This window comes from Phocoena phocoena, chromosome 12, assembly GCF_963924675.1.
Source record: "Phocoena phocoena chromosome 12, mPhoPho1.1, whole genome shotgun sequence".
Lineage (NCBI taxonomy): Eukaryota > Metazoa > Chordata > Mammalia > Artiodactyla > Phocoenidae > Phocoena > Phocoena phocoena.
Window position 1 is genome coordinate 32,843,791 of NC_089230.1, and position 13,078 is coordinate 32,856,868.

Sequence of the window (13,078 nt, forward strand, 5' to 3'; positions counted from 1 at the left end):
GGCATAGATGTGTGTGTTATATAAACTCTGAAAACTCTATCTATCTATCTATCTATGTGCTTGTGTATGTGTGTGTATGTGTGTACTGATTAGTATTAATTCACCTACCTCTTCTCCCCCTTCTGGCTTGGGGTTCAATATCATGTAGGTTTTACTCCTCCATTTTGAAGAAAATTTTCCTTAAGGGGTAATGGTCACTGAGCTATTGGTAATCACATGCCTATGTGTAGGATTTATTAGCACCTACAAAGAAGCAACAGCTCTCTTGTAAGTGTCATGAGGAATTATGAAGAGAATAGTTACAAAATGATGTGGGTTTTATTTAACAGTTGAAATGCCTAGCCTGTGAAGTTTTCTATAGTTTCGTTTCTTCTCTACCCCTTATTTTTGAAGAAAGGAATAAAGAAAAAAGAAGAAAACGTGAGAAAATCTAGCATAGCGCTGGATATAACGGTGGTTTTTACATTAATTTTTGATTATTTATCATCTGATTGGTTCTTAGACTATAAATAGTGGCTAACATGTATGGTAATGATCATCTTTATCATCACCAATCATCATAGCTATCACTTCCACTACAGAGCTTATCACAAGCTAATTAATGTTCTAAGCCTTTTATCTAGTATTTCACTGAATCCACAGAAAAACTCTGAGTAGGTACTATTCTTATCTTCATTTTATAAATGAGGAAATTAAGACACCACTGAGGCTAAATAAATTGACTAGGCTCACAGAGCCCAAAAGGGATGAAGCCAGGATTTGAATCAAGGCAGTCTGATCAGAGTCATGCTTATAACCACTATACCAACATAGAGGGCATTGCACTGTGTAGTGGATACGATATTAAACTGGGAAACACAGTACAAATAGTAAAGAAATCAGTATGCTTCAGTTGCCTCAGTTATAGCATCGGAGTAATAATAGCTATTTTCTATTTGCCTCATGGGGCTGTTTCAAAGATAAACAAAGTTGTCTAAATTCAGAAGTTATAAGTTCCCTGAAGGAAAATATAAAAATTCAGAGCACAGCAATTTATACTAGCTGTGCATGTGTGATGCACCTATGTATGTATTTTTTACTTCACCTAGGGATATCTCAGAAAATAGACCTCTAATAAGGATCCTTAAGGCACAAAAATAGATATAATAGCCTATTGGTCAAAACAGGACAATATAATGACAGCAACTTTTTATCCTAAATAAAAATGAAAGTAAACTGTATATTTTATGAATGCTTCTAAATTATTCATATGGAGTGACATTACTATTAAAAATTCCAGCGACGATTGCATAAGAAAGAAAAATGCATTTAATTCCCACTTAAGAATGCATGTTAACCACATTCCTGAAATTATCTATTGAATTTTACAAGCCAATAGATTGGTGAAAAAAATGCTACACTTAAACCAAATCATGATTATTTCAAGAATTTAAGGATGGGTAAGACCTTCACCTCCACTCCAGTCCTCACAAATAAGCATATGATAAATTTCCATACTCTGCCTTGATTGAAAGAAGGTATCTTTAAGAAGTCAGGAATAAAAAGAAGTTTTCTTAACATGATAAAAAATATTTACCTTAAACTAATCACCAGCATCATAGTTCGCGGTGAAAGACCTGAGGCTTTCATATTAAAATCAGCAATAAGATAGGAAGCTGACTACCCTCCTATTTAACATTTTTTGGGAGACTTAATCAATGCAAAAAATGAAATTATTATACTAGATATAGCTCTGGCAAGGAAGACACAATTATAACTATTGCAAATATTATTGTTGTAAATATAAAAATAACTGTAAGAATCAAGCAAGAAACTTCTAGAAGCAGAAAAAAAGTGGCTGGATATCAAACACACGTAAAAATTATATTTTGTCAATATTTACCAGTAATGACCAGTTAATAAATACACTGAAACAAAAAAATGTAACGCTCACCATTAAAACGAAAATGTAAGATAAATGGCAATAATTTTAACATAACAAATGCATAGCCCATATGGATAACAGTAAAAACTGTGAGACATAAAATGTTTGAATAGAGAAGAGTATCATTCCTGGGTTTAGGGAGGATAGCTGAATAGTGTAAAGATAGTAATTCTTTACAAACAGCTTTAATGCATTTTCAATAAAAATTCCAGTAATATTTTTTGGGGAAGAGATTAAAATAATGAATCAAAATGTCATTTGGAAGAATATATAAGTACATCAAGTTAAGAAAATTAGGAAAAGGAGAGTAGTAAAGGGTCTTGCTTTACCAGAATTTATAATGTACTATAAAATGAAGGGAATCAGAACATTATAATAGGAAATAAAAGGTAAGCAGAAAAGAATAGATGATTCTTTAAATATATCTTAAAATGAACAAAACAAATGTGTATATATTCAGATACCACGATGTGTCAAGGAGAAAAGGAAATATTAACAAATAAATGTTTATTTAAAGTAACATATTGAAGGAAAATTATCTCCCCACATTATAATAAATTCTGGAAATATTAAAGAGTTGGATCTAAAATTTCATCATAGAAATAATGGTAAATATTGTGAGATCTCAGTATAGATATTGAAAGTCATTGCCTGGGTGAGATCGCCATGAGAATGAGTGTAGTCAGACAAGCAAATTGCTCCAAGGATTGAATCCTAGGAATACCAGTATATTGATTTCAGGTAATGAGGAGAAAACAGCAAAGAGGACTGGGAAGGAGCAGCCATCTAGCTTGAAAAACCCTAGACTACCATGTCCAGAAAAGCAAACTGAACAAAAGCTTTGAGAGGAACGGCTGCTTCAGAGGAGCAAATGCTGCTGATAAATCAAGTACAGTGAAGAGCTGAATACTAGTAGCTGGTCTGCATATCGTGGTGGAGGAAAAGCCTGATTTTAGTAGTTCAAGGGAGAATGGTAGGAGAGAAATTGCAGACAAGAGTATAAACTCTTCTCTTTGTGAAAGGAGAGGAATGAAGTGGTAAAAATCAAGAGGGGAAGTGGAGTCAAGAGAGATTTATTTATTTGTTTGTTTGTTTATGTTTTTTAAGATAGAAGAAGCACCAAAAAGTGATTCAGAAGGGAGGGGAGAATAGGCATGGCCAGAGTGATGTCCTTGAGTGGGAGGGAGGGCTGGGATCTAGAGCATAGGTGGCAGAGTTGGTCTTTTCTACAAACAAGAACAGTTCATCCAAATTGGTGGAAAACCCAGAGTAATTGCACACAGATGCAGAAAGGTAGGTGCATGTGTTAGTGGGAGCTTGGGTTAGTTCTCTTCTGATTGTTTTTAATTTCTCAGTGAAATAAGAAGAAACAAGGCCATCAACTGAAAGTAAGGATGGAAATGGGTCTGGGAAGGGTTTGGGATTTGAAGAGGGATGAGAAGGTAGGAAATTATCACGCAGGAATGTGAGAGAGGCACTGGACTGGAGAAACGTGGCATGATGGAAGAGCAGAATAAAGGTTCCCTTTGAAGTGAGTGATAGTGAACATACGGTGAGACTAGTCAGCATAGTCGACTATTTTCCAGAGCCACTTTCAGGTTAGAAGGCATAGGTATTGGAGGAGTAGGATTTAACCGGAGTTGGAATTCACTGAGTAAACATAAGTAAAGGAGTGGTAATAAGAGAAATGAACATTACAAAGCAGTGATATTAAAGAAGGGTCATGGGACTTCCCTGGTGGTGCAGCGCTTAAGAATCCGCCTGCCAATGCAGGGGACACGGGTTCGATCCCTGGTCCAGGAAGATCCCACATGCCGCAGAGCAACTAAGCCCATGCGCCACAACTACTGAGCCTGTGCTCTACAGCCCACAAGCTGCAACTACTGAACCTGTGTGCTGCATCTACTGAAGCCCGCGTGCCTAGAGCCCGTGCTCCGCAACGAGAGAAGCCACCGCAACGAGAAGCCTGCACTCGCCGCAACTAGAGAAAGTCTGTGCACAGCAACGAAGATCCAACGCAGCCAGAAAAAAAAAGGGTCATGAATATTAAGCTGGTTAAGAAAGTGAGGGCATGAGAAACATAAGGAATGATAAAAATGTGAGCGTCGATGATGAGACAAAATGTTGACATTGAAGTACTAAGAAGAAGTGAACTGGAAAGAAAAGAAACGGTGGTCAAAGAGAGGATAGTTGACATTGAGACTATAGAGGCACTCAGTTCCTGGTAATGACAAGTTCTCAGACAGGCTCATGGAGTGAGCACAAGACATGGGAAGAGTCCATTTTATGGGCATCAAAATCACCAGGAATTATGATAGGAGTGGTGCTACAGTGAACGGCAATGATACAAAGGAAAGATCTTCAAGGAATGAGGTGGGTGACCTGAGGGTTAGTAAATGGCTTCAACAAGCAGGTGTAGTGGGCAAATGGATGGAGACCTGAGATTCAAAGCTAGGTGTTGTTACAGAAGAGAAAACAAGGATGACCTGAAAGTGGCAGCAAGGAGCAGGGCCACAGCCCCGCCCTCAGGCTCAGGGAAATGAAGAGTGTGAGAAAAAACAGCGGCTTCCACTTGAGACCGCTGCCAGGGGAGTAGTGTGTTGGGAAACCAGGTTTCAGTTTGAGCAAATAAAGAGGACCTCAAAAGAAGAGGGAGATTATGTAGGGGATTTTGCTGATGTCTGGTCATGAGTTCCACGAAGCTCCATGAAAGAGTTTCAGGAGACGAGGAGAGGTGGGAAATGAGTTCAGCAGAGGAGACACCCAGAGTTGCCCGGGGACTAGAGTCTGGGGACCCTAAGTGGTGACACAGGAAACCTGAATTTCTCCACAGTCCTGATTGTTCCAGGGGTGACAGAGTAGGGTGTTAGCAGGAATGTAATAACAACAACAAGAAAATAAGAGCAGTAAACTGCTTTAAAGAAATGGTTAAATTATGGGATATCAAATCAAAGACAGTAAAGATTTTAGAGACTATTTAACAACATAATATGCTCATGATATGTACGTTTTTTAAAATGCAGAACATAAAACTACACCTATGGTGTCATATAAATCTTCTTTATAAACACATACATAAAATTGGTGGGAAACACATAAAATATTAAATGTTTACGTTCAATTTTGGGTGACTTTTATTTTTTTCCTTAACACTTTTCTATGACTTCCAAATGTCTTACGAAGAGCTTATTTTTATTTAAAATCAGAAAAAAACCCTCATGTGATTTTTAAATAAATCGTGTTGTCTGGTATTTGTCTACGATGCTGTTGATAATAACATACTATTTCTTGACATGAGCAGTGGTTTTTCCAGTTGTAACTTTTTAATTACTTTAAAAAACGCATAATATGGTAAATGTATTTTTTCCCACGTTTTGTTTCACACACACACACACGTTAAGTCCCCTGCAGGTTAGCTGACCTCTGCACTCAGTATATGAATATGTGTAAAGAGAAATGAGCACATGAGCTTTGTTCAAGAAAGGCTCAGATGAATACCTGGCATATGGAGGTTTCAGGGTCACACAGGCTGCTGTGTCCATGACACTGACATGGAACACAGGTGCCCAGGGCTGGTCCAGGGGTACGGCCACCTGGCTCAGAACGCAGTCGATAAAATCCTGGCATGCATGCCTGAAAGAAAACGAAGCCAATTAGGACAGCCAACTTGGAAATCTTTCTTTAGTAACACTTGGGTTCTTCAGTAGTTAAAAAGAAGGATTTCTTTCCCCCCATCAGCAGTAAAGGCAACACCACTTAGAAACAATGAATGTCACTTTTGATTCCTAATGTGTATTCTGCCTGATCCATAGAGTATACAAGCAGCGTCTGTGTCATCAGACTTTAGCAAAGGAAAGCTGTCATTTGCAAATACCACTCAGCCTGGACAAACTTCAAATAGTCTTCTTTTTTTTGAAACAAAAGTTTGTTTTTAAATAAAATTGTCATATGGACTAAAGAGAGAATTCCAGTGTCCTTGACAACCTAAAATCTGCTTCCACTGTGCTTGATGGGTAACTAGGAAATGTCCAATGAGACTCAGAAAAACATTAAATAAATAAAAAAGTGTCACGGTCATGTTATTATCGGTATAATTAGAAGACTATAAAGTAAAAAAATTCAAAATAATAAAAGCTCTACATGTCTTGGGAATATTAGGCCACCAATAAAATGTATCTTTCCTTGATCTAGTTTTTTCATTTTGCAATAAAAATCTGAGAGCAAACAGGAAACTGCTAGCAAAGCTGACATATGCAAAATCAAGACTTCCATCTTCATTTGGGTTGATTATGTAAATGTATCAAGAAACATCTCTGACTCTTTGAAAGAAAGCCCATAGCTCTGAAGAGGGAATGAGAACAGTCTTGTGTTTTGGGCTCAGATCTCTTAGTGTGCAAAGCTGCTGCATTTATTAGCCATTGTTTGATTTATGAGTAAGAGATAGGAGTTAGTTTTCCAGATTCCACTGAAGATTATAAAGGGATATTAGCTATGTAAAAATTTTTTCACAGGATATTTTGCTCCCATTGATGAGAAAAGTGATTGCTGAATAAGTAGGGGAAAAAAGTGAATTAAGAACTTCTTACTGCCTTTGCATCCTTTTGGTTCTGGACTAGGTCATCCAGAGTGGAGTATGTAGAGGCTCCTTAGAAGAAAAACGATCAATAGTCAGCACTCTCCTTGTTTGTTTTGATTTGGATAATGTGAGAGTACTTCAGTTAAGCATTTAAGAGTCTCTCTGCTTTTATCTCAGCCTATAAGAAATTCTAATGAGATTTAATAATATCCTGGATTTGAGCAAGCTGATAAAACTGGGAATAGTATTCAAAATATTTTGAGTCCTATTTGTCTTATAGTGGACCTAAGATATTTTAATAAGTTTATTCATATTCTTGAAAATAAAGGTTCATTTTTGCCATTGTTACCAAATAAGGCCTGGAAATTATGGCTGAGGAATTCATTTAAGCATAACTGAAGAAACAATCCAAGGTGTGTTTAAAAATTTTACATAGTATGGGTTGTTCCAGTCCTGGTGTGTGCTGACTGTAGAATAAAATTGGATTTTCTTTATATAGATTTCATCGCTGGATACCTATATAATTATTGTTATTTTACTGGTATATTTGCTTGGGGTGTGTGTGTGTGCGCGCGTGTGTGTGTCTTTAAAAAATCACACAAATTGAGAGTTCCTAGCTCTACATTTTATATCAAACAAAAGTTTAAAAAAAGTCTTAGAAGAAGAATAACATTAAGAAATGGTACTTTTCATTGAGGAATCATATGAAATTCAATGTTGTGGACTGAAATCTGAAGGTGAGCACCGCAGGTAAAGTTTACACCCAGTTTCTCTTATTACTATGGCTCTTCTCTGGAAAGAGTAGGACAAAGTAGAAAAGCACTCCAGTGCGGGTAAGAGTCTGGGCTCCAAGTCAAGCTCTGTGTGGAAGCTTTTAGGCCTGTCTATGTGATTCTCAACCCTGGCTGCACATAGAATCGTCTGAGGAGCTTTAAATACGGATACCTGGCTCTGCCCCCAGAGATTCTATATAACCGGTGGAGACTAGGGCCAGGGTGTGTTGTAAAACTCCCAGGAGGGTCTAATAAGCAGCCAGGATTGAGAATCACTGGCACACTCCTCATTCCCTGCTGGGAATGTGTGTCTTTGAAGGGCGTACAGACTCTGGTACTATAACATCAATGAATAAGGAAGCCTTGATTTTACTAGTTAGTTTTTCCTGAGGGATACACGCAAGTCGTTTGGTGTCGTTGAGATGTGGTTTCCTCATCCCACAAATGAGCAGATGTATTAACTCAGTTGATTTCTGAAGTTTCTACAGTTCTAACACTCTAGATAAATTTTGTGTCCTTATAAATTTCTGAGTTAGAAAAAAAAAAAGAGAGACTATTCTGCAACACAAGAATTAGAAACTTCAAACACACTGTAAAGGAATGAGACATATTTATTTCTCTTTAATCTCCTCCTTTCGCGGACCCTGTATTTATTTTTTCCATTTTTCAAATATTTGAGGCTATTTTTCAAAATCAGACGTTTTTCTTGTGAGTCAACTGGGGCAAAATTCGTGAGAATGATTATATTTGAGTTGGGAAAAAAAGAGGAAAGATAATAGCTACTTTTTAAAGTCCCATCTAAAATTCTTTCTGGAACAAAATAAAGAATTACAGAAAAGCAAGTACGTAAACACTGTCCTAATCTTATCCATTTTTTTTTCCTAACTCAAACTTTTCCAAAGTCCTCTTCTTGCCTTGTGCTGAAATTATTCAGAGCTCAATTTTCTTCTGCTCTCCTTCCATCTTTAATTTGTTTTCATAATATGGTACCCCATCATAATGTTAGAATCAAACTGCACAAAAATGTGGGAGGGAGGAAAGAAGGGAATGGGAGACAAAGAGAGTAAAGAGGCAACACACTCCAGGTGCCGGGTTACATAACGCAGAGTTTAACCATTAAAAAAATAATAGATACTTGTGCTGTTGCCAGTAAAAACACTGTCTTGTATCTTTACATGGGTTTTGCAATCAGACAATCCTAGGTTTAATTCCTGTTTCACCACTTACTACATATGACTTATGCACATTTTAAATACTGTGGGCTGAAGCTTCCTCACGTGGAATGTAAGGATGTTGTATAACTTACTAGTTGAGTATTAATGTAGCTAGGTTTTTTGAAACAGACTTAGGTAGGTTCAGATTGCTGTTTTCCAACTGTGTGATAAAGGGCAGGTTTCCTAACCGGCCTGAGCTTCCATTTCCTCACCCATAAAATGGGAATTATAATGTGCTTAATGATGTTGGTGTAAGTGTATTAGGGAATGCACTTGACATTGTGCAGGATACAGTAAGCACTCAATAAATGGTCAGTTTTGTGTGTTTTTTTAATAGGGTTGTGAGGATTAAATGAGATGATGTGTGTGTAGTGCTTGAAATACAATAAATCCATATGGGTGCCTCTATTCCAGATAATTTTTTAGATATAGTCATCGAGAATACACTGAAAACAAAGGCAACAGTGATTGTTCTACACTGCATTGGGAAACAAAATTATAATGTATGTCACTTACCCATACCATGTTCTTTAATATTTTAATGTATATGAAAAGAGTCTTTGGGTCTTCCATGTGCAACTGAAGTGGTAAAGAGCATCCCTAGAAATGTGCATGTGTAAGAAAAAATGTCTAGTCTCGCTATTTTGTCTTTTGAGTTTTATGAGTTGACAATAGGTACTGTTTGAGGATTTTTGTTTGAGGATTTAAAAAATTATTGTTGATAGTTAATTGACAGCTTGTGAGTGGTGATCCAGTACACACTAGCCATTCAACTGTGAGCCAGAAGCCCTAATAAAACATGATGGAAAGGGGAAACAAGATGAAATGAGCAAAATATCATTAGGAGATCACCTGTGAATTTCTGACTTCCATGATCTTATTGAAGAGAACCACATATTCAGCATTGAATAGTTTCCATTTCTACCTACAACCTAACCTGAGTTTAGGTCAGTTTAGGCAACAATGTTAACCGAGACAACAGTGAGGAGTAGCTTAGGTAAAGTATGGTAAACTCAACAGCTCCCACACCAACAAATGTGGTGAGGAAATCGTGTTATTTGACTTCTAAAGGTAACCTAGTCTCTTCTTCAAATCATAAATTATAATAAGTAAGCATTTCTAGAACTGAAATTTTTAATGAACAGGGCTACAGTGTTATAACCCTACAGGTAATAGGCAAGGCTAAGTGTCTTCACAACTGGCTATATTTACAATGGTAACCAACACTTAATTTTGTTTCTTTGCAACCACATTTCTGGATAAAAACACGAAATGAGTAGCTTGTAAATGCAAATGTCTCTAGAATACCTTACATTTGGTGAAAATATCGTAAAGGAATTGCTTTGCGTATTCATGACCCAAAGCATATGTTACTAGAATGGGATGTATTATTTCAAAACTGTCCTTAGTTCTTGCTTTGATGATTAGATTTTATGCCTGAGTAATTACACTTTAGATTCAAGATGAATTATAAATAAGATGTATAATGGATTAGAGGCAATGGGTTGTGGAGAAAACCTCAGGTAGCTTATATAAGAGATAGGTCTTTATCCCTTAATCTCTCCTCTAAGATATTACTGTAATTATTGTCTGTTAACAGGAGCTTAAGTGAAATTCACAGGACATAGGTGAAGCCACCAATGCAGATAATAGTTTGTATGTGTTTCTAGTTTTTCTTGATTTTCTTCATATATCATTGGCTTTATTTGTATTTGTATTGGCTAATTTATGTTTTCATATAATGATGGAAAATTACTAAAATTAATGGGAAAGTATGTTTTAGAATATACTATTTAAAAAGCCTGATGATCACAGTAAGATGAATTTTAACATTTCAAATCTGGAATGGAAGGTAGATTGCATTAAAATAATCTGATACTCTGCTAATATTTTGGTTCATAAGTGAAGAGTACTCTTTAAATAAATGCAGAAAAATATAGCTGTAGTAACTTTCTCTTCAAGATATCTAAGGTCAATTTTGACTACTTAATATCTTGTATAGCAAAATAACATTGCAGAATTAGAGAATGTTAGAACTTCAAAACCCAACCTGTAATTTTATAGATTGGATAACTATATAATAGCTAAGGCCTATAGCAATTAAGGTATTGACCAAGGTTACACAGTGAGACAGCAGTACAGCCAAACACTCCCTGGGATAAATAAAATTCCACCTCTTGTCTAGAAAAATCTCAAATTCTATCTTTTATCTTTTTCATGCTCATTGGAAAGGTAGCATATTTTGTATGTGCCTCTGTCACTGCCTCATTTTTCACATCTACAATGTGTGTGCATATATATATTTCACACATATTGGGTTGTGCCTATAGGTACAATATATATACTTACTGGTGTATGTACAAATGTATACATGTGTATGTACGAGTTATGATTTAATAATGAGATGGATTATTTGGTCATTTATTAGATCAAAATATACACATTCAAATAAATACTGCTGTTCAGAGCAGTCACAAAACTATAAAATTATTCCAAGGATATTTCACAGATATTTACAGTTATTCTTATGAAATTTGTTTTCTGACCTGTGTGGAATTCATACAATGGCAACTAAGTTGAATGACATTTCAATTTGCAAAGGAGCTTTTATATGTACGATTTCATTTAAATTAATCCTCATGCTGATTCTATGGGTACGAAAACCCCAAAGTTCATCAACAAAGAGCAAATGTCCTGTCCAAGCGGAGAAGCTAGGGAGGATTCACCGAGACCAAACTCCTTCTTTCTTTTCATTGTACCATGCCACCTCTCAAGAGAGTTATATCCATTGTTTTTTAGTGTACTTCACCTGCCTTGTGAGCCATACTTAATAAAACTTCTCAAGTCCTATTTACAAAAGATAGACAAAATTACAGTCCTTCCTCATTATCTGCCAGGAGATTAGTTCCATGAATCTCTGTCGATGCTTAAGTCCCAGAGTTGGCTCTCTCATATCCACTGGTACGGCATTAGTGGATTCAACCAACCATGGATGGAATTTTTGATCTGCAGTTGGTTGGATCTGTGGACTGGAACCCGTGGAGGGTCCATTGTATATTTACTGAAAAACTTTCATATATAAGTGGACCCAGGCAGTTCAAACTCATGTTGCTCAAGGGCCAACTGTATTTATAAATAAATCAATAGTTAGATCTATAACTACTTATTCCGTTAATAATATTATTAACCATATTGACTTTGGTTATTATTATTATGACTACTACCAGGCACTGTGATAAGCGCTTAAGTTCTAGTTCATTTAGCCTTCATGTGATTCTTGGGCTGTGGGTATGGGAGATATTAAAAATATCTAACTAGTATGTAGTGGCCACCAACCAATCTGACTAAGGGGAAAGAATCCATGCTGTAGGGCTGGAGCAGGTCCTGGAGGCCCCTCCCAGGCCAGCCTTTATTTGTTGCACTGTGGAGAGGACTATAGGGTCTGCAGGAGAAGGGGTGAGTGTGGTGGCAGTTACTCAGGGACTTGGAGATTTACCAGCTGAAGCTTAAGCAGGTTTACAAGCTGCACAAGGTCTCAGTCTTAGTATATGATGAAGTAGAGATTCAAATCCAGGTGACTTTTTCAGCAATTCCACCTCTCCCTAGATCATACGCTTCCTATTAAGATTTAATATTTGTAAAATTTAAATTGGTTCCACAAAATAAAGATCTAGAAGATTTACCGATTCTGAAGATAGTCAAAGGAATATCCTAGAAAGTAAAAAATGCAGTTTTAAAAATATAATGACTGAGTGACAGTGGCACTATTGGAACAATTTATGTCCTTCTGAGAAGCCTATGTTAAAGGGAACAGTCTGATATTTACCGCCTAAGTTTTGTCATGATCTATATAAAAACAATCTTTCAAATCCCAATACAATCTTGTCTCATAATCACTGCAGTTTAAATGTCTCTGTTCAGAAAAGGTGCCAAGAAAACAGATCAGATACAATAAAGGGGCCTTAAGAAAACATTCTTATTTCCTGACTGTTTCATATTTTCACAAATCTTTTAATTTTTATTAGATATTCCCCTTGAGTTGTGATTCCTACTTCTAGGGAGCAATAACATCATCCTCTTCTTACTGCGTCTCATATTGTGAGTGGAAGATCAGATAAAATAGGTTGAGGGTATGCCTGAAAGTAAAACTGACTGCGGTAAAGGTGGTCCTGGGAGTATTTCCATTTGGCTGGTTGAGTGGGGCTTGAGAAGGTTAGTTGGAGCCAGCTTACCTCACAGGACAAGCCAGAATAGCCCGGGGGACAATCACATCTTTCTATCAAGTGAGCTGGAGGAGTCATTGCTGTGATGCGTCCTTGTTCAGCCACCTCCATTGAGATTTCAGAAATCCTGGAACAGCGAGCAAATACTTAGATGGGGGTAGTAAATTAAGCTTACCCAGCAAACACTCAATCCTGAAAGAAGGGTCTTCTCAAGGTTTTGTCAACAACCACAAACTTGTTCTATTGTTTTGAAGCTGCTAAACTCCAGGGGCTCCGTGTGCCACATCTTATTTCAGTATCTTCGCTTCCTCAAAGGGTGAGATTACACATTAGCAAAATATTCACATAAATCATAAAGCGTTTAGGAA

At 36.7% G+C, this 13,078-nt stretch overlaps 1 protein-coding gene across 1 annotated transcript in view; it reads right to left on the minus strand.

Annotated features, from left to right (window-relative positions):
• The window catches only part of LAMA2 (laminin subunit alpha 2), a 450,165-nt gene that overhangs the window by 171,259 nt on the left and 265,828 nt on the right, over nt 1-13,078 (minus strand). The window contains exons 28-29 of the mRNA XM_065888629.1: nt 12,720-12,837; nt 5,423-5,557 (exon numbers count right to left, since the gene is read on the minus strand). Coding sequence (XP_065744701.1) covers nt 5,423-5,557; nt 12,720-12,837 — 253 coding nt within the window. The remainder of the gene's footprint in view (nt 1-5,422; nt 5,558-12,719; nt 12,838-13,078) is intronic.